Genomic DNA, 26,869 nt, shown 5'->3' with positions numbered 1-26,869 from the left:
GGTGCACAGCAAAGGCTGTGGATCCCCTTTGTGCCCCTCTTTCTGAAGTTCTTCTCTTCCTTCTTTCTCTTGCCCAGCAGGGCTCTGCTCTGGGCACTATCAAGGGCTACCTTTCTGCCCTTTCGGCTTCCTAAGGCTGCCTAATCAACCTTCTTTGTTCAAGTCCCCTATAGTAACTCGTTTTCTGAAGGGCATCACACACGTTTCCACCTGTTCCCTTTGTGATGCCTCAGTGGGACTTGAGCCTGGTTCTTACTTTCCTGATGTGCGTTACCTTTGAGCCACTTCATTCTTGTCCTCTCCGTCTTCTCACCTTGAAGACAGCTTTCCTGGTTGCCATCACCTCTGCTAGGAGAGTGAGTGAGCTCCAGGCTCTATCTTGCAAACCCCCTTTCCTGTCTGTGCATCCGGACAAAGTGGTGTTGCGTACAAAACCATCTTTCCTGCCCAAGGTAGTCTCTGCTTTCCACATCGGGCAGTCCATCACCTTGCCCTCCTTCTTCCCGCCTCCGCATCCCTCAAAGGATGAAGAGCGGCTCCATCGTCTGGACCCAAAACGTGCGCTTTCATTCTATGTGGATCGCACACGCCAGTTCCGGGTGGATGACCAACTCTTTGTTAGTTACGTGGGTGCGAAGAAGGGACGGGCGGTGATAAACGGACCATCTCTCGGTGGGTCGTCTTATGCATCAAGGCGTGCTACTCCTTGGCTAGAAAGGAGCCTCCAGTTGGGCTGAGGGCCCATTCCACTCTGGCCACGGCGGCTACTACTGCCCTGGGTCGGGGAGTCCCCCTGCAGGACATTTGCCAGGCGGCTACGTGGGCCTCGCTGCACACCTTTGCGAGGCACTACTGCCTGGACAGTCAAGTCCGGAGGGATGGCTTCTTTGGCCGTTCCGTCCTCCAGGACTTTCTGGTGTGAGTATCCGTTTGCTGACCCACCACCGGGGTTGGTATTGCTGGGGTATCTATTCTAAGGTAAGGAATCTAATACTAACCTGTTTCTTTCAGATGAACAAGTTACTTACCTTCGGTAACGATATATCTGTAAGAAACAGTAGTTAGTATTCGATTCCTTACCGCCCCACCCATCCTCCCCGTTCTGCGAACTGATACCTAGGGTTAAGGTCATCCCCTTTCAGGGCCCTAGTTTCTTGGCACCAGTGTTGGTTCTAGAATGGCTCTGCGTATCTGGCGTGGAAAAGTTGTGTCTAAGAACTGACGTCAGCGCGCATGGGCGGCGTTTAAGTACTCCGACGTCATTCCGGCGCAGACTACGCCGACGATGGACGCGGAGCCAGAGACGACGCCTAACGACGCGCAGGGGTATTGCTACGCAAAAATTTCCGGATCCAGTCTGACGCCTGGGGATATTCTAAGGTAAGGAATCTAATACTAACTACTGTTTCTTACAGATATATCGTTACCGAAGGTAAGTAACTTGTTCAACGGGCCTAATCAGGGCTTAGAGTGGGATGAGTATGTGATCCCGGATCCAGCTTAGCTAGTCCAGACCCGGTGGATTCTCCCCCAGCGGATGTCGGGGGTTTCCATATGCTGATGAGAGAGCATCTAGCTGATTCAAGCTGCCTATGCCTTCCGTACAGACGGAGTGTTTTCTCTATGACTTTAAAGAACCCTATAGGAAGATGACCCAATCTATTCCCATTGTGAAGCATGTGTGGGAGGAGGGTCTCAAGGCTATGAAAAACCCGGCTACTGTTATTCCGGTACTGCCATACTTGGAAAAGAAGTGTAAGGCACCTGAGGATGGTCCAGCGTCCTTGACTGCACCCCTTACAACTCCTCCTGATAAGGAGGGCAGGCGACTTGATAACGCAGTAAAAAGGTTCTCGTCAATTGCTAGTCTCCTGGTGCGAGCGGCAAATGCTTCTGCGATACTGGGCAGGTATGATCGCCAATTGTGGTGGGACCTATCACTTTATTTGGAACAACTTCCCCAGGAGGCAAGAGGTGAGGCCACGAAAATACTGCAAGAACGGGAAGCGACATCGGCAGAGGTGATAAATTGTGCCATGAATATTGCCACTACGGCTTTTCGTTCATTAGCTGGAGCAGCGGTTCTTCGTCGCCAAGGATGGCTCAGAGCGACGTGGTTCAGGCCGGAGGTCCAGAATAAGACCACCCTTTTGACGGAGAGGCAATATTCGGAAAACACATAGATGATGACCTCCAAGAAATAAAGAAGGATACAGAGACAGCTAGGTCTCTTGGTACGCTTCAATACCAGAAAAATCCTTTCAGGGTTGCAAGAGGTAGGAGTACCACATCATACAGAAGCTCATACCAGCAGCAAAGGTACTCTTCATATGGATCAACGTCACAGTCGTACCGTCAACCCAATCACCAAAAGCAAGGTCAAGCCTCGTCTTTCACTAGATCGAATACAAGAGGGAAGCAGAACCGCCAAGGACAGGATGTGTCCAAGAGGCAATAGCGGCGTTCTGGCTCTGCCTGCTGTACCCACCTCCACAACAACATCTGTAGGAGGCAGGGTATCTCAATACCTCCGCAACTGGACTCCGATAACATCAGACCGTTGGGTGCTCAACATCATTCGAAAGGGCCATACTTTGGAGTTCACACAAATCCCACCTTCTAAGCCCCCTGCTGCCATTCCTTCAAGACATCTGCGTCTCTTGCAGCTCGAAGTTCATCAGATGCTTCTAAAGGGAGCTGTGGAGCTAGTCCCCCTGTCTCAAAGGGGGGAAGGATTCTATTCCAGGTTCTTCCTGGTAAAGAAGACGCTGGAGAAATGGCACCCTATTTTAGATCTCAGGGAGCTAAACAACTATCTCATTTCCCAATCCTTTCGGATGGTTTCACTTCAGGATATATTACGTCTCATCAATCATGGGGATTTCATGGCCACTCTCAATCTCGAAGATGCATATTTTCACATACCCATTCACCCAGCGCACAGGAGGTTTCTACGATTTACAGTAGCCAAGAGCCACTTTCAATTCAGGGTGTTACCCTTCGGACTTCGTGCTGCCCCAAGAATCTTTACCAAGGTGCTGGCACTGGTGGCATCTTTGCTACGGAAACATCATTTTCAGGTCTTCCCATACCTGGCAGTCAATGCATGTACGGACCTATTCCAGAATTTGGGTCTCACTCTCAACAAAGAGAAATCCTCTCCGATTCCGTCCAGGACAGCGCGTTTCCTGTGGGCCATCTTGGACACAAATCTCAACAAGGCTTTTCCATCCCTAGAAAGGCAGGAAAAACTTCAATCCAAGGCGCTGCTATTGAGGAAAAGAAAGTCTCTTTCAGTACGCCGTTACAAATCCCTTCTGGGGGTGATCTCCTGATGCATTCCTCTGATACCTCACTGCTGATTGCGGATGCGGACTCTTCAGGAACAGCTAGACAAACAATGGAGGCAAGTTTGCAGCTCATTCGACGACAAGGTGATGATTACTGTAGCAATGAAAAGAGCAGCCTTGTAGTGGACGAAGCAAGAAAACCTTTCCCAAAGTCTATCCTTCGTTAGCAATCCGGCTCCTCAAATGGTGACAACGGATGCTTCACTGGACGGCTGGGGTGCGGTGCTTCAAGATCTTCATGTCAGTGGGCATTGGTTACCCCAGCACCATCTTCTTCATATCAACCTCCTAGAACTCAGGGCTGTCAGGCTAGCACTACAGTAGTTTCTCCCACGACTGCAGGGGTTGGCGGTTCTCATCCGCACGGACAACACCACAGCCATGCACTACATAAACAAGGAAGGGGGTACCAGATCTCTTCCGTTGTCTCAAGAGGCCCAGAAGATTTGGGAATGGGCTATTCTTCACGGAATATCGCTGCAGGCAGAACACCTACCAGGAGTTTTAAACGAAAAGGTGGACAGACTCAGCAGGTTGTCGTCAGTCAGCCACGAATGGGAACTGAACCAGGTGGTCTTGGAGGAGATTTTTCAACGGTGGGGCAAACCCTCAATAGATCTATTTGCCACCCCGATCAACAAGCATTGCCGGTCTTACGCAAGCAGACTTCACCTTCGAGGATCATTAGGGAATGCGCTTTCGATAGCTTGGTCAAGAGCATTTGTGTATGCTTTTTCCCCCATTTCCGTTGATCCCGAGGCATCTCAGGAAGATCAAAGCGGAACTGTGCAGGATGATCTTATGAGCTCCAGCTTGGCCGAGACAGTCTGGTTCACGGAACTTCACCTTCTGTCTCTCGTCCCTCCTCTTCCTTTGCGGGTGATTCCAGATCTTCTCAGGATGTCCCACGGGCAGATTTGATATCCAGATCCAGATTCATTACACCTGACTGCATGGCTCCTGAGCAGCCAGAATTCATGAACCTTCCCATCTCGAATGAAGTAAGAGAAGTTTTGTCTCTAGCTAGAGCCCCTTCCACAAATAAAACTTACTGTTTGAAATGGAAAAGATTTTGCATTTGGTGCAGGAAGGAAAGTGTTGACCCTTTCTCTTCTCAGCCTCATCAACTTCTACCTTATCTTTTGCCTTAGCTAAGACAGGATTGGCTCATTCATCCATAAAAGTTCACTTGGCAGCGATTTCTCACTACAGACATTCTACGTCTGGACCTTCTCCCTAGTCTTCAAGAATAATTAAACAGTTTCACAAGGGCTTATTCTGAGTCTTTCCCCCGGTGAGGCCTCCACCTCCCACTTGGCATTTGAATTTAGTTCTCGCACAGCTCATGAAAAATCCCTTCGAACCGATTCATCGGGCGGACATGAAGTTTCTTTCGTGGAAATTGGCTCTCCTTCTTGCCCTCACATTGGCAAGACGCATTGGGGAATTGCAGGCTCTCACAATACAGGAACCTTTTATCCAGTTCAAGAGAAATACCGTGATTTTAAGAACTAATCCGAGGTTCATACCTAGAGTGCCTTCAGACTTTCACCTAAATGAACCTGTGATTCTCAAGTCTTTCTTTCCTCACCCTTCCACACCAGCGGAGAGGTTACTCCATTCTCTGGATGTTCAGCGGTGCTTGAAATTTTATTTGGATCGCACCAAAGGGTTTCGTTAATCTTCACAATTGTTCATCGCTTTTGGCGGTCCTCGTAAAGGCCTTCCACTTTCAAAGCAAAGTATTTCAAGATGGATCTCCAGTGCCATTCTATATTGCCACTCATCAGCGGGTAAGCTGCTGGACAGCAGGATCAGAGCACACTCCACGAGATCCATGACTTCATCTACAGCTCTCTTCGCGGGAGTACACATCAGAGAAATTTGCAGAGCTGCGACTTGGAGCAGCGTGCACACCTTTACAAATCATTACTGCTTGGAATCCCTGAAACAGGAAGATATAGCTGTGGGCCAGGCAGTCCTGAGGAACCTCTTCCACTAATTGGTGAGCTTTCCCTACGATCCCTCCTTCCTATTTCTGCACATTTTGTATTTACTGTTGGTACAGATTGTTATTTCAGCATGTGATTTACTTCATCTATAATAATAGTACGGATACTGACATGTCTCTTTATTTATGTGCTTTATTGGTTACTGCTAGCTAGGCTGATACAAGCTATGGGAATCTATGAAAGTTCCAATAATGGGGCAAGAAAGCAAGTTACTTAACTGTAACTTTGGTTCCCCAGTATTGGTAACTTTCATAGGTTCCCATGCGCCCACCCTCCTCCCCTGGGAAAGCTCAGCCTTCAGCAGACAACGGCTACGAAAATCTGAGGATCTGAGGTTCCTTTAGGAGGGTTCTATGGGGTGAGGCTCTTCTGATTTGGCTGATGCTTAGTTTTGGTCTCTTTTACAAAAGGAGGTGGGCATGCTACAAAAAGGAATGAGGCCTAGGCCTTTTTCTTTCTCTTTTGTACCTACTGCTATGTTATTTTTGTTATCGAGACTCCCATTCCGACGACGGGGAATGATACAAGCTATGGGAATCTATGAAAGTTACCAATACTGGGGAACCAAAGTTACAGGTAAGTAACTTGTTTTCATCCCTCGCATTATATTGTTGGGGAGTGAGTGCCCCAAAGCTAAGTCTGCAAAGTGCCCTCAGGTGTCCAAAAGAATGACTGCTATCCATAATGGAGTATTCTGTAGGACATATGGAAACCAAAAATAAAGCACCTCAAACAAAGATGCAGTGTCCACTAAAGAGTGGAGAGCTTACCCCAGTTGATAGCATCCTCCTTAAATCTTTCAAGAATCTTCATATACACAAGGTCCAGGAATAGGCCTTAAACTTATTTATGCCCAAATATTTAATACCAGACGTACCTATACTGAGGTGTTAATTAGAAAGAGGATCCTCATTACAATCCCACATTGGAAACAGAGTGGACTTAAACTAGCTGATACTAGACTGTGCATATCACACAAAAACACGAAAAATGCACAATAGCTGGGATATTGTGAACCATGCATGTGTGAAGGGCTGTAGAATGGCATGGGCATGTAATAATAATCTGTCTTCTGAAACATCTTACTAGTAGAATCCCTATCTCAAGCAATCCTTTTTCACCCAGTGCACCATAGCTCAAGTGATTAGTATCTAGAATAGGAGCCCCCCACCCCCGCCTCGTGCAACTCCCCAGTTCAAGGCACCTGACATAGCTCCATTCACTCTGACCTTCACAGTTTTATTTTATTTATTTTTATTTTACTGATTTGTAGAGCACATGGCTGCCCGTGAGCGTCCCAGCGCACAGTAGAATTGGTATAAAGTAGATTAACCAAGAACAAGGGTATGTAGCCCCAAATAGGATGTGTTGGTGTTGCTCAATAGAGCCAATTCATTCTTTGCATCCAGAGTCAAAATTGCCAAAGGGCCTTCTTTAGAGGCATCTTTATTGAGACCGGTATAAAGGTGGAACAGATTCAATTGTGTCAATTTGTTAAACTTAAAGTCTCAAATCAAGTGTGCTAGCCTGTTCACAAGTACCTTTGACATAATCTTAGCCTCTGTTGAGTGAGATGGTCTGGCTGGATTCAGAGAAATTGGTAAGTTTGCTCCATTTGTGTCTTGGTAGCTATTAGTCAGCCTGCGCCCCTCTTTTCTTGTTTAACCCATCCAACTGTAGAATATTAGAACCCTTATCAATCTCCAACTGGCCAACAGCATTAGTAAATTACTCAATGGAAAATTCAGCCTCCTGTCTCTCATTATTAGTACAACTATATCTTTTAAGTGGAAGGTCCTCCAAATATCCATCAAGGGCAGAATTGTCTAAAACTATGCAAGTGCAATACAAAGCCAGCCTATTGGAGTATCATTCGAGATGGCAGCACCGTCATTTACTGGACCTACTCACATGGATATCTCCGTACAGCAATTCCTGCAAAAGGTTTTTGCCATTTTGCCTGTCTCATGTAACCTTACATTTATCGTAAGGTGTATGACTTGACGGCATCTACTGCTGCTACCTCTTCTACTGCTCCAAATCACAATGATCTCTGACGTTATTGGGGAATTCCATTCTCGCAACGAGGAGTGCTTCCCGAGATCACTAATATTCTGGATCTGCTTTATAGGCAGCCTGAAAAATCAGCCATCCAGAGTGAACAGTCTCCTACAAGGTCACAGGAGATTCAACTGAATCCAGGTTTTCTTTTGGTAAAAGTGATTGTCATGAAGAGGTGTGGTCTTCCACTGCATGGTTCTGAAGCTCCCAAGCATTCAAACTCGAGGTGCCAATTCCAGATCTTCAACAGGACCCAAGTAGGAATAAAAAGATTTTTACTTACAATAATTTTTCCACTCGGTGCATGATTTCGCTTCATGGTAAAATGAACCCTGGCTGTGTACTTTAATCTTGATCTTTGCCTTGGTTCCATTGAGTGAGGATGTGCTTTGTTTTGCTTGTAATTTAAGCCCAAGAAACGTTAGTCCCTTTATCAACCTCCGTGATAAGATTAAAGTAGATTAAAAGTTCTCCTGACAAGATTTATGCACATCTTACCAAAAATATATCTGCCTAACACAGACTGTCTCATGACATGCCTGGCTCTGCACTTAGCTTTGCATTTTTCCCTTTAAAGTTGCTTTCTAGACCTGTATTGGGCTGAGGAAAGAAGTTGGCAAATGAAAGCATTCATCAATTTATTACTTTCTGCCCGTAGTTGGGTTGACTCATTTTAACAACCCTGAAAAATGACCTTTTGTCCCATATATCTATCTACTCTACTGCATAGCAGAACATATGCAAAGTATCATCTGTGCTTTTTCACATACCACATGTTCTGGATCTTGTTATGTTACTTGGATTTAATGTAGCGCACAACTCACCCATTGGTATCTCGGCGCTGAACAAGTTTAGCAAGTATCCATCCGTAGGGAGATGAGATTGGGAATTAAAATAGGTGGGCTTTCAGCAATTTCCTAAATTTGCAGTAGTTAGCACAAGTGCGGGCATGTATCAGAAGCTTGTTCCAGTAAAAGGGAGCAAGGTAAGGAAAAGCTCCACATCCACATCTCGTTAGACGAGTATGGGGACGCACAGCTGGAACTTCTCACATGATCGTAATTTTGGGCGTGTATGGTTTGGTTTTCAGTTGCTTATATCTGGGTCCTTTGCCTCGTAATGTGTTATAAGTAGGAGCACAGAGCTTAAATATGCACCTTTTTTCCATTGTCAGCCAGTGCAGTTCCTTTAGCATTGGAGCAGTGGAGGTGCCGGGAGGGAGGCTGAAAATTAGCCTGGCTGTTGTGTTTTGCACTACCTGTAATTGGGCTACCAGTGTATCATTAGTTGCCGCCAAGAGAGCATTGCCATAGTCTAATCTGCTCACTACTAGGGCTTGGACTAACGATCTTTTGACGGATGTAGGAAGAAATGGAAATATTTTGCACAGAAGACGCATGTTCTGATAGCATAGTCTGGAAGTGGTCAGAATGTGATCTTTCATCGTAAGACCCTGATCAATTTTCATCCTGATATTCTTAATAGATTGTTTAGGGATAGGAGTAGACCCCAATTGGGAAGGCCATCATTCATCTGTCCAGACAGAGGAGGCCTTGCCAAATAGCATGATGTCCGTCTTATCTGCATTTAGTTGGAGATAATTGTCATTCATCCAGTTGGAGATGGCTAGCATACTTGAAGCAAAATGCTTTTTGGTAGTGGCAAGGTATGACTCAAATGTAAACATCAGCGGAGTATCATCCACATAAGAGATTATCTCAAAGCCAAAAGGCTCTACGATCTTAGCAAAGGGGGACACATAGATATTAAATAGAGTGGGACTCAAACAAGATCTCTGTGGAACTCCCCTGTCTAGTCACATTTTGTGAGAGGTATATGGGCCAAGGATGACAGTTTGATATCTGTCTTGCAGAAAATGGCAGAGGCACTTGATGGCAAGGCCCTTTATCCCAATCTCTCGCAGCCTCTCAATCATTCTGACATGAGAGATCAAGTTGAATGCTGCTGAGAGATCTAATAGCACAAGCATGGCCGAGGGGCATTTGTCAAGTGTGAGTCGCAGAGAATCAGTCACTGCCAGAAGTGCAGTTTCTGTGCTAGGGCCTAATCGAGAGCCGAATTGCGAGAAGTCAAGGATTTGATTTGATTCCAGGTAGGCTGTTATTTATTTATTAAACCTTCAAGCAATTTGCCCAAAAGAGGGAGTAGCGATATGGTGCGGTAGTCAGCACCTTTTGATCCAGTGTGGGTTTTTTCAGAATAGATGGTACTCGGGCAGGCTCCTATTCAAAAGGTATTGTGCCAGTTTCTACTGCAGAATTGAATATCTCTAAAATAGCAGGGGCAAGACAGTTTAATAGCTATGCCACTACTTTAGCGGGACAAATGTCCACAGGAGAGCCTGATTCGGCAGTAGTCAATTCTCTACTGACTTCCTCCGAGGTAAAGGGGTTGAATCTGTCCAAGGATTAAGTCCCATCTATTATCAGATCCTCTTCACTGCTAATATTGGTAACTATAGTGTGAAGTGAGGTATTACATTTTAGATATATATTGGCGATTTTCTCCTGAAAGAAATTTCCCTATAGACAGATGTGCACAGGAGAATTTTAAAAAGCATTTGCGGAAAGTTATCTGCTTGTTTAATTTGGTTAGTGATTAAAATTTGTCTCACTTACAACTGATGTACAGAAATACATTGTCATGTTTAAGCGTACAATTTTACATTGCTACTTCAATCCTTCTGCTGCCCATTCTTGCTTGTCCTCAGAAATTGCTAAATCCTGATGGCAACAGTTAAGTATCTTGTGGGGCAACAAACTATGGACTTTAATCCAAAGTCACATAGAAATCCAAAACACATTTCTACTCGTGATTTGCTGTAAATGCCAGTCCATGTAACGTCTAGCAAGATAAATAAGCTGTCTAGCAACCTGTGTTTGCAAGACAGTATAATGTGATCAAAGTTATTGAAAGGAGCGTAGAACTGGGTAAAACATCTCCTGACCTAATTGTCCTATACAAAGTGTATGCTACATTGTAATTTTGAAAAAAAGCCGGATTAAGTGACACAACCTTTCTTGACACCATTGCACTACCAGAGGATTCATCACATCTCAGCACAGAATGTTTGGGCCCACTTATTGTATCTTTTACGTTTGCCAGGGCCTTTATCTGCTCTCCTTTTGTGTCCTTGACACACTCCAAACCTCTGTGATCAGCAGATTGCTTCCTCTTTGAATGAATTATAGTAATCTCAATATTCTCATGTGCTGATCCAAGCTTCAAAGGTACAACCTATGCAAATATTATTGGATACCCCAAATCTTCAAAATGGATGCCAACGTGTCATGTAAACTTGTAGTCAAAAGCAAACACTTGAAAAATGCAGTCTGTTCTTTGTTTTGGTGCCTGTGCAACAGATTCCTGCACCTACACCATTCCTCACAGGCTGAACACCAAGAGCTTGTGGTGAAAATCGCCTTTGAGTGCCAAACGTTTGACTTCATTTCAAATTTGCCCACTACACAAACAGTATAAGCCAACTAATGTGAAATTTCAAATGCTGACTCTCCCATGTTAAAAGATTACGAAATGAGTGTCTGCCACCCAAAAAATCCCCTAGACAATGAAAACTCTTCTTGAATCAAACCAAAGTTTCCATGTTTCTTGCACAAAAAAACATTCCATCACCACCTTTCTCACAAAATAGTTTAAAAGGAAGCAACACTCGCACAATTCTTCTCACAACAGCATTCTATTTAAAATATGCAGTTGATGCCAAATACCTACAGTACACTCATACTGTAGTTATCAGCGTATAGCAGCAAAAAATTTAAAGGAATGTGGCTGAGGGTTCAGGTTTTTTATGTTAAGAATTTTTAAGCATTTATATTCTTTTAAAGAATCTGCTGTGAGTTGTGCATTACAGGAGATTGCATAATGCTAGCCTTCGTGTCTTGCCATAAAATCACGGAAGCTGAAAACTCCAACGTGTAAGTAATTGGCGGAAGGTGCTGTAGTCTTTAGTGCTTTTCAGATGTTGCAGAAATAAGTTCCATAATATCACGGACCGGAAAAAGCTCTTTCACCATCTCTGGCTCTAGTGATTCTCAGGGGTTTTAGAAAGGCTGAGATGGATCGAAGCAGTCGCCTGGGTTGGTAGATCAAAAATGTATTCTTAATGTAGTTCAGATTTTGCTCGTTTTGTCTTTAGTGTGTCGGACACAGTGCCTTAAACATTATGCTGTTCCTTCAAAGCATGCAAAATAAGAAGGTGGAAAAGGAGGAATAAGTATCTAGAAAATTCGCTAATAGGGGACTGTTAATTCTCCTATATTGAGGACACTGTCCACTCATTCACTATTCTATAAATATGGATACCATCACTTATTATTGAAGGCGTGATTACATATTTTATTTATCGTAATCCCAGGGAATTTTTATCCACTAAATTTACATAAATTTCAGATTTACATTATACACAAATGTACAAACATACGTACACAAATATATACAACAAAGAGAAACAATTAACAAAATGTGTACAATAGACATGCAATCACAAAGATTCCTTTTTCACCCAGAAAAAAATTAAAGCAAAAGCGCCCTCCTGTTCGTTCTAGGAAGTACACTACGGGGTAGTCAGACACAATCAGTTCAATAAGATATAGAACCCAAATGTGAAGACTGTGTCAATGAATACAATTCCACATTGATTTTAGTAATTAGTTCCTACAAGGCAGCCAGTGTAAACTCTTTAGGTATTTGGAGACAGAAGTGTGTCTGGGACCTTAAGAAGAAATGTAGCTGCCATAGTTTACATCTTCTACAGTTTATCGATGAGAATGCTCAGATATAGTGCATTGCCATAATGCAAGTGCAAAGGCATTGGACCCTGGATTTGGATCTTCTCTGCAGATTTGGGTAAAATGCCACATTTTCCCAAAGTTTTTAGTATTGAGAAGCTGAGAAAGCTTGCTTTGCTAAACTGGGATTTAAAGGGCGGTTGAGTATCAAAAATTATACCTAGGTCCCTTGCTATGTTGGATGGGATGGGGAAGCATCTAGTTCACCGGGCCACCAGCACGGCGCCCTAAAAGCTTTTCTCATGTTTGTCAAAGAGAGGTTATTACAGGTCGTGATGGACAACATGGCCACTAAGAGATATAGTTATAAGCAGGGCAGCATGAGGTCTTTGATCTTGTCCGATGTGGCACCGCACCCCACCTCTGGAGGTGGCTGTACCAACTAGAGATCTCCCTGATAGGCCATTATCTGTCAGGGGCTTCTGAACATAAGGTAGGACAGGTGCTCTGGATGCGAGTGGGCAGATTGCAAATGGTTTGAACCAGTAGGTGAGCCCTAAGTGGATCTTTTCGCCTCCACGAGAACATGCTGTGTTGACACTACTGCCCACAAAGTTTCCACCAAGAAGGTCCAAAGGGGACATATTCCGCCTGCAGTGGCACTCAGAAAGTTTGTGTTCATTTCCACAGCTGCCTCTCCTGCCTTTAATTCTGAGGAACTTCAGACCAGACACAAGTCAGTTAGACAGCCCTGGATTAAGCATGAGCATTTGCTGCTCTTATCAGTCTGCCTCTGCAGACGAACCAACTGTCTCGGCAATGGGGCAGATCCCTGCACCAAATCTCTACAATGTACACATTTAAGCGTGGAGATTGAGCAGTAGCTGTGAGGTTGACATTTCCCTGCTGAAGTAGTGGATAAGATTCTTTAGGTAGGTGCCCTACAACTAAATCCATACACTTGGGGTATTAGGTGTAGAGTTCATCGGCTTGATTCCCCTAAGGACCAAGCTGTTAGACATCCTCTTGGGCTTTTTTTGGCTCAGTAATACTTTGGGGTGGGCACAGATAAACGCTGTTTCTGATAGATACATCTGCCGTGTGGATTCCTCACCTTGTGAATATCCCCCTTGCGTCAGCAACAATCGGAAATTCTTTTGTAGCCTTGCGCCGACGTGGACTCAGACGTCGTAGAGACACGACATCGCTCGCGACTCTGCTGACGTCACCGACGCCTACAATAGGCCCACGCCGGCATGATGACATCAGTTCCCTTTTTTCCGCGTCGTCGATGCTAACGGTTTTGGGTTACTCTGTAGCTTCTAGTATCTTTAATACTTTGTTTCCTCGATTCTCCATTCTCTGACCTTTTTGCTCGGTTGTCATGTCGACAAAGAAGACAGGGTTTAAGCCTTGTAGAGAATGTGGGAAGATGATGTCCGTTACGGACCCTCACCAAGACTGCATATGGTGTTTGAGTTCGGATCACGACGTTGAAGGGTGTTCATCGTGCCAGAAGATGAATCCGAAGGCTCTTCGAGAGAGGGAATCAAAGCTTCTTGTGGCCAAGCTCAAGGCGAGTAAGGTTAGAAAATCTTCGAAGCACTCGAGGAGATCAAAGTCGAGATCCGGGTCGAGGTCTCGTGAGGCGTCGGCCTCGAAGTCTTCATCTGATCACGCTTCCGGTTCTCGAAAAAAGCATAAGAAAAGGAGGCATGAATCCCGTCATCATTCAGGGGATAAGTCTGGTTCAAGATCGAAATCTCCCAGGAGGATGAAGTCGAAAGTGATTCCTCTGCAAGTGTCTGATCAAGAAGGTGAGGCTTCGCCTTCAGAGTCAGTGGTCCATTCTCCGACTCCGGTTCCGGATCCGACTCCGGCTCCGTCTCCGGTTGACGCCGATTGTGTTCCTGTTGAGGGAGAGTCTTCGAATCCTGTTGAGGAAACAGATTCAAACCTACCTCGAGGTCATCCTGAGCATCCACCATTCCCGACACCAGGTCAGGACCCTTCTGCGTTTTTAAACGCGATGTATGGTGTTTTCTCGAGATCATGGTTCCCCTCTGGAGCGCCTTCGGTTCCCATGGGTCCTATGGCCTTTAATTTGGGTGTTCCTCACTCATATGCTCCGGCACCATTCATGCCGTATATGCCAACCCTGACTCCGCTGTGGCAGTACCAAGCTCCACCAGGGTCGACGCCGGTATCGACGCCGGCCCGCCCGAAGTCGATGACTCCGGCTCCGACGTCACCGGCTCCAAGCAAGTCTATGGAACCTCCTTCCAAGCCCTCCGATTCGGTTCCGAAGTCGGCTCCGGCGCCGTTGGATTCGGCGTTGGATTCGGCTGCACTTCGAGTTAAATTCAGGTCTCGAAGAGAAGCTCAACGTCTGCTTGATGAACAGAGGATTGATGAGTCTTCTTCTGACATGGAGGAAGGTGTGCTGGATGGGGGTAGTTTTGACGACCTGGCAGAGGCAAGTGGTCTCGAATTTTCCCCGGAATGGTCTTAGACTTCGGGATCTGATGCACCCTCCAGGGATGTTCAACCGTATCATGTAGTCATGAAGAAGGCAGCTGGACTTTTGGGTTTGTCTTTGCCTACTGTCGAATTTAAGTCTAATTTACTGACTGAGGTTCTTAGTTCTCCAAATTCATCAGTGGAGCCTTTACTATCATTTAATGATGCCTTAAAGGATCCCATTATGGAGGTATGGAAAAAGCCTTTTTCTGCTCCTGCAGTATCCAAAAGTGTGGCTAGGAGATATAGGGTGGCTCCTGAGGACCCTGCATTCTTGTCATCACACCCGTCTCCTGAGAGTTTGGTGATTCAGGCCGCATGTTCTAAAAAGTCGGTTGGGGCTTTTCCGCAGGTGCCTGGCGACAAAGAGGCCAAGAAATGGGACCAAATTGCAAAAAAGACTTTTTCTTCGGCTAGTATGGCACTGAAATCTTCTAATGCCACTTGCCTTATGGGAAGATATATTCATGCTCTTATGGACTCTGTGAGTTCATTAATCCCTAAGGTTCCTGAGGATAGCAGAAAAGACTTTGAGGAAGCCTTGTCTGACTCTCAAGCGGCTGCCCGTCAAGTCATCCAAAGCGGGCTTGATACTACGGATTCAGTGGCAAGGATCATGGGCACAGCGGTTGCCACGAGGCGTTCAGCCTGGTTGAAGTCATCTGATTTGCAGTCTGCTTTATTGGATTTGCCTTTCGATGGTGAGGGGCTCTTTGGAAGGAAAGCAGATGCGGCCTTGGAGAGATTCAAGGACAGCAGGGCAACGGCTAGATCTCTTGGCCTTCAGATCAGAGGTTCTACGACCAGGAAATTTAGAGGGTTTGCCCGCTCTTCCTTTCGTTCATTTAGACAAGGTCAGCAGCAGCAGCAACAGCAGCAGCAGCAGAATACCTTGTATAGATCATACAGGGGAAAGCAGAGAGCACGTCCTCGAGGGCATCAGCCCAATTCCTCCTCCACCTCCTCCAACCCCCCAGCCACAGAAAAGCAGCCCTAGATCCGCCGTTCAGGATCATGTAGGCCCAGTGGGGGTCCGGCTTACCCACTTTCCACGAGATTGGGAATCGGTTACATCAGATCTTTGGGTTCTCGATCTCGTAGAAAATGGGTATGCCCTTCCCTTTCGGGAATTCCCTCCCAATTACCCTCCTTGCCAAGGGTATTGCTCAGAGGAACATCTGTTTCTCCTTCAGGAGGAAGTCCAAACTCTATTGAGGAAGGGTACGATAGAGGTGGTCCCAGAGCGGGAAAAAGGCCAGGGATGCTACTCCCGGTATTTCCTGATTCCCAAGAAGGATGGCAGGCTTCGTCCAATCCTGGATCTCAGGATCTTGAATTTTTATCTGAAGCAGGAGAAATTCAAGATGCTCACCCTTGCTCAGGTTCTTCAGGCTCTGCTGGAAGAAGACTGGATGGTGTCGCTCGACTTGCAGGATACGTATTTCCACATCCCCATCCCCATCCTGAAGTCGCACAGGAAGTATCTCCGTTTTACGGGGATCGCAGCACTATCAGTTTGCGGTCCTTCCGTTTGGACTTACTACTGCGCCTCGAGTCTTCACCAAGGTGATGGCAGTGGTGGCGGCGCATCTCAGAAGATCGGGGATTCCTGTATTCCCCTATCTGGACGACTGGCTGATCAAAGCGGAGTCGTCGGAGATTGTGCTTCATCATCTGCAGGAGACAACCCAGTTGTTGTACAGGTTGGGTTTTTCGATAAATGTACCCAAATCTCACCTGGTGCCCTCCCAGGGCAACCTGTTCATTGGTGCTGTACTGGACACAACTGCATGTCGTGCATTCCCTCCACCTCAAAGGATTCGCGACATACAGGAAATTATCCCTTTATTTTACAATGGAGCGGTTGTTCCGGTCCTGAAGGTCTGATGGCTTCTTGCATTCTCCTGGTCAACCATGCACGCTGGCACATGAGGGCACTCCAGTGGTGCCTCCGCAGGCAGTGGTTTCAGCACAACGGAGATCTCAGGGAGTCAGTGAAGATCTCCAGAGAAACTGCAGTGGATCTGTCTTGGTAGGGCGTGGAAGGCAACCTGTCTCAGGGGAAGCCCTTTCATCTGCCTCTTCCGGTGGCCACGGTGGTAACGGATGCGTCCACTCTAGGGTGGGGTGCTCATCTGGGGGATCTGGAGGTCAAGGGTCTTTGGTCTCCAGAGGAAAGGTTGTTTCACATCAACCTTCTAGAATTGCGGGCGATTCGTTTAGCGCTCAAGGCCTTCCTCCCTTCCCTTCGCGGTCAGTCGGTTCAAGTCCTGACGGACAACACGACCGCGATGTGGTACATCAACAAACAGGGAGGAGTGGGATCGCATTGTCTCTGCAGAGAGGCACTGCGTCTCTGGTCCTGGGTTCAGGACCATCAGATTTGTCTGATGGCAAATCATCTGGCCGGGGTTCTGAACGTTCGAGCAGATGGTCTCAGTCGGCAGTTCTCTGCCGATCACGAGTGGAGGCTTCACCCGGAGGTGGTTCACAACATCTTTCAGATGTGGGGGACTCCTCGGATGGACCTGTTTGCCACTTGCGAGAATGCTCACTGCCCGTCATTCTGCAGTCTCCAGTATCCAATGCAAGGAGCCTTGGGGGACGCGTTTCAGTTGAGTTGGGGAAATCAACTCCTTTACGCGTTTCCTCCTATACCCTTGATTCCTCGGGTTCTGAGGAATATTCGCCAAGACCGGGCCCAAGTTATATTGGTCGCCCCGGATTGGCCAAGAAGGGTGTGGTACTCAGATCTTCTCCACCTCTCCTCTCACCGGCCGCTCCGTCTCCCTCTCAGGGCAGACCTCCTCTCTCAGATGGAGGGGCAGGTTCTACACCCCCACCTCCAGACATTACACCTTCATGCCTGGAGATTGAGCGGGGCAACCTGAATTCCTTTTCCCTCCCGCCTGACGTTGTGGATGTCATCTTATCCGCCAGGCGTGACTCCACTAAGTCCATCTATTCTTATAGATGGTCGAAATTTGTCGAGTGGTGTAGGGAGAAGTCTATTGACCCTGTGAGAGCCCATTTGTCTGATGTTCTCCAGTTTGCCCTTTCTCTGGCGCAACAGGGGCTTGCTGTTGCTACTGTGAAGGGCTACCTTTTGGCGCTGTCGGCATTTCTCTGCTTGCCTGACCAGCCGTCTCTTTTTAAATCTCCCGTGGTTTTGAGATTTTTGAAGGGCCTCACAAATAAGTTCCCTCCTTCACCTTTTATTGTGCCTCAGTGGGACTTAAATCTTGTTTTGTCCTTTTTGATGGGTGCTCCATTTGAGCCTCTTCACATATGTCCTATGAGGCTTCTTACTTTTAAAACAGTCTTCCTCGTTGCAATAACCTCGGCAAAGAGGGTAAGTGAGCTTCAAGCTCTGAGTTCTAAGCCCCCATTCCTGACCATTCATGCTGATCGAATGGTTCTCAGGACCAGGGCTGCTTTTCTGCCTAAGGTGGTGACTCCCTTCCATTTGGGTCAGTCCATTACCCTACCTTCCTTTTATCCTCCCCCTCACCCTTCTAAGGAGGAAGAGAGACTGCACCGTCTGGACCCTAAGAGGGCGGTTTCCTTTTACTTGGACAGATCCAAGGATTTTCGTTTGGAGGACCAGCTCTTCGTTGGGTTTGCTGGTTGCAAGAAGGGAAAGGCGGTCCATAAAAGAACCCTATCAAGATGGATCGTTCTCTGCATTAAGATCTGCTACTCTTTGGCCGGTAAGGAGCCACCGTGGAGAAGTGTGGCTCAGGGGTTAGAGGCGGCAGACCTGGAGCTTGAGTTTGGCCCGGGACCAGGGTTCAATTCCCCGCCTCGGCGGGTCTTGGGCTCAAAAATTCCACGGACTCGTTAATTCTCGCTCCGGTGCCTCCTCAACTCACGGGTTCACACTCTGCGACTCTGGGCAATAGCTAGCTTAATCTCCACAACGGCCCCTCGCGGCGGGATACCTGGCTTTCACCTTGTGGATACCCTTCCAGGGTTATCTCACAGGGGAATACCAGGACTGGTTCCCTAAGCAAGCGCTGAGATGCCCCAGGGTAAGTCGTGCGCTATATAAGTTTCATTCATTTCATTTCACCTGAGGGTATAAGGGCTCATTCTACAAGAGCTAAGTCTTCGACCTCAGCGTTGGCTAGAGGTGTACCTATTGAGGATATTTGTAGAGCGGCAACTTGGTCTTCCCTCCACACTTTCGCGAAGCATTACTGCTTGGATTCCGAGGTGAGGAGGGACGGTCACTTTGCTCGCTCTGTCCGTCAGGATTTTCTGGTTTAGAAGAGTGGCCTCCCTCCTCCGGGAGTGGGGACTGCTGTGGGACTCTATCCACAAGGTGAGGAATCCACACAGCAGATGTATCTATCAGAAGAACAAGTTACTTACCTTCGGTAACGCTTTTTCTGGTAGATACTGTGAGAAGTTGGCCCGATATGCAACGTTCGCTATTCTAGCGACCGCTATGTATCGTTCCAACGACCCTTATGGTGTTTGGTTGTAAGTCAACCTATAGACCAGCTATCCTAGTAGCGTGGATACGAGCAGTCTAAGGCTAAAGACTCGAGAGGGCGCGTTAAGCCAGCTGTTTACCACACATGTACCCCTTGAACACCCAGTGAAAGGACACCACACAAGTGTTATGAAAATAAACAGTATATTTATTAAGAATCACAACAGCCCTGTACTCTTTATGAGGACAGGGTACTAAGCACAAACCAAATCTCTTTAGCAAATACTTCAAGTGCACAATTAAAACAAGTGTCCGAGGACACGGAAAGGTTAAGGTCTCGGGTGGACCCGATAAGGCAAGTCGGAAGCGAGGGACTCGGGACCCTAGAGTAAAGAGGCTATGCAGGCACCGAAATGCCGAGTTACCTAGCCACGAGGGCTGCGGCTGCACAAGTCTTACAGGCGTCGGGGTCTTCGCTGACGAGCCAGGAGCCGGAAGAAAAGGAGTTGCTGGCCGGCGACCAGTGATGAATAGTTCGTAGAGATCCAAGCCTGGATCAGAGATTGATGATACCTGAAAGCAGAGGGGACCAAGTTCGTACTACTAGCCAGTAGTCAGAGGGTACCAGGAAGGCACCGGTTGGCCGTCACCTCGACCAGGTGAGTGGGCGACGCTAGGCTCGGCAGTCTCACGGACCAGGAGGCGTTGTCGGCGTCCACGGTGGAGGTGCGAGCTGTCCCACGAAGGATGATGCTGTCGGCGTCGCTGGGCCCAGGATGGGGCAACAAGCCTTGGCAAATCTCAGGGCCACGTGGTGGGCCTAAGTTGGCGTCTTGAGTGGACCAGGAGGGTCCGGGGTGCTTCTCGAAAAGATGGAAGCAAGGGCCGGTCTGGAGCAACCAGACCAGCAGTGTTGGTTTCCGGATGTCGTCACAGAAGGGCACAAGCCAGCGGCTAGTGACCAGACAACGTGCTGAGCAGCGAGCAGAAGGGCCCCACGCAGATCGTGGAGATGCTGGGAGACTGCACTTCGATGCTGGAGTGGCTCAGGGTCGGGGCTTCTCGGACCCCAGAGCACTCACCAGAGAGTTACCTCGATGGTCGTGCTGGTTAAGAAAGCGTGCAGGTTTTGATGATGGCCGGTCCCTCGAGGTCTCGTCGCACCCACAGAGCACAGCTAAGCTGATGACGTGGGTAGAGGTCAGAGGTGCCAGGGAAGCCGGTTCTCGTCGAGCTGGGCCGTCGGATTCCTTGAGGAAGGACTTACAGCAAACCGCAGAGTTCTTAGATGGTGCCCGCTGATGCAGGGTGACTACTCCTTAGTCACAAGGGGGAAATCTTGAGAAGAGTCTTGAATGTCCTTTCGTAGAAAGTAGTTCTTGAATCAAAGATGATCTAATTTGGAAGGGTCCCCGCTCCGGCCTTTATTCTAAAGAAAGGGGTGGGTACATGACTAGGTCCTGCCCTAAGGGTGGGACCAGGAAGGGGGGTAGTTACACCCCTCTCCCCTGCCGGACTTTCCCCAGGCCAGCGCTGTCGCCCCTGGAACTGGTTCTGACCGGCAGATGCGTAGTGAGCACCGGGGTGCCACTCCGCAGTCACCTTCTCGCAAAAGCCCTACCTACCCAGAATACACAAACCCTGTCTGGGACGGTGCGAACATCGCGACACCTCGACAGGAAACCCTTTGTCCAAGCTCTCCTCGCTGGAAGGACTCCCAGCAGCAGGAGGTCAGACTCGTGTCTGTGGTGGCAGCATCCATTTTGTGGAGCTGAGGCTTTAGTTAACTTTAACCGGGGTTCACAGTTACGTACATGTCGTGTCCCTCTAGAAGGGCGGAATGCTAACCTCGTCGCCAGAGTTGGGGAGAGGGCAGCATCCCGATTCGTATGACACCTTACTCGACATGTCTTGATAACGCGACACCGAAGTTACCGATATGGTACGCGTTATCATGGAACAGCCATTGGGTCTTGATCCCGCAAGCTGCAACCGGGCTCGGCTCGGGCCAGAGCTTAGTTCACACGAGCCCACGCACTCTGCCTTCAGGATTGTCAAGGCCTGCCATAGGAGTGACTGATAGGAACTCGAGTGTCCATTGTATGGTTAGATATAGTGCTACTATATCTAAAGCAAAGTGTGTGTACACGACTTCGCCCCAGCTGTCACGCAGCCAGTTGTGTCAAATTTAGGAGGCCAGCCAGGGGTGGCATAATACATGCTGCAGCCCCTGGCGGCCCTGGGTACACCTATGCCCTGCGTTACGGGGTCTGATAAGGTGGCCCAGTACCAATTGGTAAATGCACCTAGGGTACATGTAATAATTTAGAAAGAGAACAGCCAGGCTGTGGGTCTGATTAGCAGGCCCACAGCCAGAGAAAGTCGTAAACCAGTGAAACAAAAGCAAAAAATCTGGGTGATCATAGGATTGCAGACCCTACTCTCCTACAGATACAATATCTGCCTGTGGATTCCTCACTGACCCACCCGCCTCCCCGTTGTCCACTCTTCTATGCCAGAGTTATTGTACTGTAATGTATAATTATTTTGATGTCAAGGAAATGTTTCAATTGCTTTCCTGCATTTGCTTTGCACTGTGTGTTTTGCCTTGACTATTGTGTACTGTGTATACTTTGTGTATATCTACTGTCATTGGTCCGTCCGCGTGCCTCGATGGCACGGAAAAAAGGGCGGAACTGATGTCATCACGCCGGCGTGGGCCTATTGTAGGCGTCGGTGACGTCAGCGGAGTCGCGAGCGATGTCGTGTCTTTATGACGTCCGAGTCCACGTCGGCGCGAGGCTACAAAAGAATTTCCGAATGTTGCTGACGCAAGGGGGATATTCACAAGGTGAGGAATCCACAGGCAGATATTGTAGGATGTATGACGTTACAACGCATACTTTTACTCCGCATACCATTACAACGCGGTATTTACAACGCATACCGTTACAACGCATAGCGCTTTGGGGTGCTGGATAGTGGTAAGTATAATTTACTATTCTAACTCCAGTCCCCGTGGACCCTAGGGAAGGTGTTGGATAGTAAATTAAACTTACCTCTTATCCTAGAGCGCCCCCCAGCGCAATGCGTTGTAACGGTATGCGTTGTAATGCCTGCGTTGTAGTGGTAGTGCGGAGTAAAAATTGCGTTGTAACAGGTGTATACCGATATTGTATCTACCAGAAAAAGCGTTACTGAAGGTAAGTAACTTGTTCTTTTCCACCCTTTTGGCTTTTTTTTACATCTGCATGGCCTACCTTCTTTATTCAAGACAGTTGTTGGGTTGAGGTATTTAGAAGGGTAAAATCCTACGTTCCGTCAGAGCTCGTCATTATACTTAAATGGGATTTTAACTAGGTCCTCACTTTTCTGAGGAGCATTTTGTGAAAGCCCGTTTTCTCTGTGACTCCTTATGTTAAAGGTGTTTTTTTTCGTTTTGCCATAACTGCGTCGTACGTTGTCATTGAGTTGCAGGCACTGTCAGCTTAACCTCCATACACTACTTTCTTTCCTTACAAACTGATGCTAAGAATATGGCATTTCTGTTTTCCAAATGGTGTATTCATCTCTCCATCAGCCCTGCTGACCTATTCTCAACCACCACATCCTTTAAAAGAGGAGGAGAGGCATCATCAGCTTTACCAAAGGAGAGCACTCAGTTTTTATATAGAGCGCACAGATGAACACCATGTAGACAACCAGTTTTGTTTGGCTTTCCTAGTACCAAAAAGGAAGGGCATTACAAAGACTCACTCTGTCCACAAAAACATGCTATGCCTTGGCCAGGAAGGAACCTTCTGAGCGTTCCTGATGCAGACATCTGCCAGACTGTGGCATGATGGTCCATGCTTGCATTCACCAAGCACTACTGCATAATCAGAAGAATAAGTTGCTTACCATCGGAAATACTCTTTATATTGGATAATTCTGAATCTTTTATCTTTGGTAAGAAGTGAGTGTGTGTACGAAACCCTTCTTACTAACTAAATAAGTAGTGCAAGGATGCTGATGGAAATTGTACGTCACATGGTGAAAGGCAGTGACTCTGAAACCAGCAGCCTTGCTTGACAATCTGTACAGTTTCTACTATTTCTTTTCCGGTATTTCACTTATGCTGTGGATTAAAAACGGTTGACCCTGTCATATAAGGACGTCACAGATTAAAAGGGTGCTAACAGAAGTCTCATTTGTCTCCCAATCCTGGATAAGTGTGACCTTGCAATGTTTTTTTCGCTGTAACTTGCATGTAACTGTGAGGTTGAGGAGCTTCTTGGTAATCCCATCTGATACACGACTTTCAGTCATTTGAAGACAAGCCTGTGACTTCATTTTCTCAAGCTAAGGGTGATGAGTTTTAATGATGAAAGTATGTATGATGTTGGAAAGTACTGACCCTACACCAACATCACCACTGTGATGCTTTTTATTTTGATCTAGTAGGAATTTACATTACCCTAAAACTTGATTTGGAGCAGACATGAAAATCTTATCTGCCATTCACCCATCAGCTGTTCGGAGTTTGCAAGAGAACCAGATCAGCATTTTGACCCATCCCCTACCTTAAGTGGACATTTTTTTTAGCAAAGTATTGTTCTGGTCACATGTTAGTAGATTGTTTAGTCTCTAGCAGTGTGTACTCTATTGCATTTTTATGGACCCTTCATCCTGGCAAGTACAGTCTTGATTCACTAAGGCATAATATTTCTTAAATATTTTTGTTTTGTAAGAGGTATAGCACCACCCTCATCAAGACTGCAACAGCTATGTATAAAGTATAAAAATGAATTCTTCTAAAAAACCTAAAAAGATAGCGGGTAAAGAATTTGCGCTTAAAAGACTACTTGGAAAGCTGAATAGAAATACTCTAAAATAAGCAAAATCAAGAATAAATGTAATAGATATAAATGTACAGTTAATGTCCACTACGAGTCCTCAAAAAAAAAAAAAAGCTTTTTTAACAGGTTTTCATGAGACGATGAAAAAACTGTCGTAGAAAAAGTAGGCAAAGGAATTCCGCACAAGGGGTGCATTAGCAGATAGTGTTTGGGGTTATTTGCAGGCTTTGTTTCATAGTTATTTCAGCCTTTGTTTTAAGGGCTCAGCAGAAAGGTGTATGCTAAAATCCAATTCGAGAAAAAGTGGAAAATAATAATTAAATGTAGCTTGAAGCTGCTTTTCCAGTGCCTCCTCCCCGCACAAAGAACCCGGATAACTGGAATGAGAGTTTAGTTTTAGCTTTCTCATGCCAGGGCATGTCAAAGTGAGTTGTGAACTGCTGGAACGTTTTTCTGATAGGTAGCTGCATTACAGGATTTATAGATGGACATCACACATTAGCAAAGGTACTGCTATCTAAAGAGTGCCAGTTTAGATTGCACAGAATCAGTGATGTAAGGTCATGAATGTTTCTGTTGCCCCCTAGTTTAATGTACTGGAATATATGTAGAGCTGAAGCATCCAAATGTTCTCACAATTCAGGTATGATTATATACAAAACTGACCAGTAGTACAAATGCCTTTTAAAATAATAATCCTGTTGTCTTTCTCAGAAAATGAAGGTGCACAGAATGGAAAAGAAAGCCAGAGATGTAACAGCATGAACTAGTGTAGTAATTCCTATTTTTTTACTGGAGGCAGAGGAACAAATAGTATTATCTTCTATTTACTGCAGACCTGCAGGAAAACAGGTTTCAGTAGTGCACATCATCCAAAGAAGACTGTTTCAAATAGAGATGATTGTCATCACATCCCAACCAGATCTTCCAATGGCTGAGTTTATCAAACAGAGTTGAATGCCCTTTCCTCTTGCCGGTAACAAGCATTTGAAAATAGTGGTCACCTAAAATTTCTGCTTTAACACGTTGAGCTCCTTAAAATAGTAACAGCCCAAATGAGATATTTTCCCCATATCCTTTGTGTTCAAAGTAATTGAAAAAAAGGCCTGTGATGAGTTGTGTATGATGTACCTAAATGATCAGGAGGAAAGGTATACTGGAAATCAGATACTCCTAACATTTATAGTGTTACTGTTATCTACCAACTGAAGTGCTGCACTGTAGATGAGGTTTGTGGCTCATGCATCAAAGGAGGAGTTAAATTATTATTTTGTTCATCCTTTTACCTGAAGAATATATTCACAAACAAATGGCTTCGGGGCCACCTTATGTAAAGGAACCATAATTACTGGTAAGCATTTTTTTTATGCATTTCAGTTTTCTGATGACCAATGTCAGTTCGGATTCCTTAATCACATTTATGTTGGTGCATTTAGATATAAATCAGTTGCTTTCTGGCTATTTGGACGTCTGCTTCTGTTAGAAACATGTATTTGCCTATACATAGCTAGTGGATTTTTCACTAAGAATGGAGTGAAGTTATATTATAGTAGTGTCATTGCCAGATGCTGAACTCCAAATTATCCTTAATTATTTGGGTCAAATTGACTGAGTTGATTAACATATCAGTGTTACTTTCGAAACGTTCACAACATGGCTTTATTACTTCATTTGCATGTTTGGTTATGTCTGCCGTCATTATAAATTGGGTTTGCACCAGTCTATTCATTTGGGCTAAATAATCTATTTCATATTTTGTCCTTGAATAGTATATATGCCTAGTAGTTATAGGCAAGCCTCCACATTGCAGGAAGTATAGCCATGCTTGAAATATGAAATAGGAGCATTTTAAAAAGTGACCTGGTGTCAATTGCCTTGTACAATCTGAGACATATTCTGTACTGATATCACTCGAAGCACAATTTACATATTTTCATGCCTTCTGAAATCTGATATTTTCCGGGGAAAGACCAATTTTCAAAAGTCACGACATCATACAAATAAATCCCACCCTGTCTCGGTCATCTGTAATATGTGTTATTCATGCCTTCTCAGCCCCAGTTTGTTTAGCAATTTTCCAATTACATGCCAGAGCTTACCAAATTCAAGGTTATATTAGATATCTTGTCCATAACCATGCCTTTTCAGTGGAAATTGTCCTTCCTACACTCAGAGAGACTGCCTTCAGAATAATATCCATTGCAGTTGGTGTAAATGCCTTATAGCATCATCCGATTTCCAAGTTGCTTACCGACTTGAATGAAATGGTCAGCTTGTTGACCAAACCTATTATGCAACTGTATTGGTCATTTTAATCCTCTTTCATATATGTCATAAGTAGGTCCTGGAGAGTTGAGTGCAGGCCATATTTTCAGCATACATGCCAACTATGTGAATAACGTATATTTAAAAGTACGTTTACATTGTGTTGCTATCCTAAAAGGCAGGCACGGATACCTACCCTCCAGTATTTAGTAACACCCGGCTGCCTGTTAATGAAAACACATATTTTCCGCAGCAGCTCCTTTTTGAAATCCAATCCAAATATGGTTTCTGATTCCATGTTAAAGACCAATGCCATTTCAAAAGTCCTGTCCTCTGAAATTTACAAATTAAAAAAAAAAGCAGCACAAATCAGACGGGAGGCTTCGGTTTCCTTATTTTGCCACTTTCATTTGTCTGTTTGTTTCTATTGATCTGTTCCTTCATTATGATTTGTACGTATCTCTTATGAGTTTGTCATTTGTTTTTTCTCATTACTTTATTGTGTTGCCATTACAGAGCATGTTACATCTAATGCCAGCGATAGTGAAAGTAGTTACCGTAAGTGTTTTAAGTTCCTTTTTTTCATTTATCCCATAATAGTCCTTTGTTTTTTGTT

The 26,869-nt window shown here is 45.8% G+C and overlaps 1 protein-coding gene across 19 annotated transcripts in view; it reads left to right on the top strand.

Annotated features, from left to right (window-relative positions):
* The window catches only part of DLG1 (discs large MAGUK scaffold protein 1), a 1,304,904-nt gene that overhangs the window by 1,152,732 nt on the left and 125,303 nt on the right, over positions 1-26,869 (top strand). For 18 of the 19 annotated variants that reach the window (XM_086944257.1, XM_086944255.1, XM_086944253.1 and 15 more), the window contains one exon: positions 26,770-26,811. The exons of the other annotated variant lie outside the window; for it this stretch is intronic. In XM_086944257.1, the coding sequence (XP_086800383.1) occupies positions 26,770-26,811 (42 nt within the window). The remainder of the gene's footprint in view (positions 1-26,769; positions 26,812-26,869) is intronic. 19 annotated transcript variants of the gene reach the window in all.

Source organism: Lissotriton vulgaris, chromosome 11, assembly GCF_964263255.1.
Source record: "Lissotriton vulgaris chromosome 11, aLisVul1.2, whole genome shotgun sequence".
NCBI lineage: Eukaryota > Metazoa > Chordata > Amphibia > Caudata > Salamandridae > Lissotriton > Lissotriton vulgaris.
Note: the sequence above shows the minus strand (reverse complement) of the source record. Positions and strands in the feature narration are given on the sequence as shown.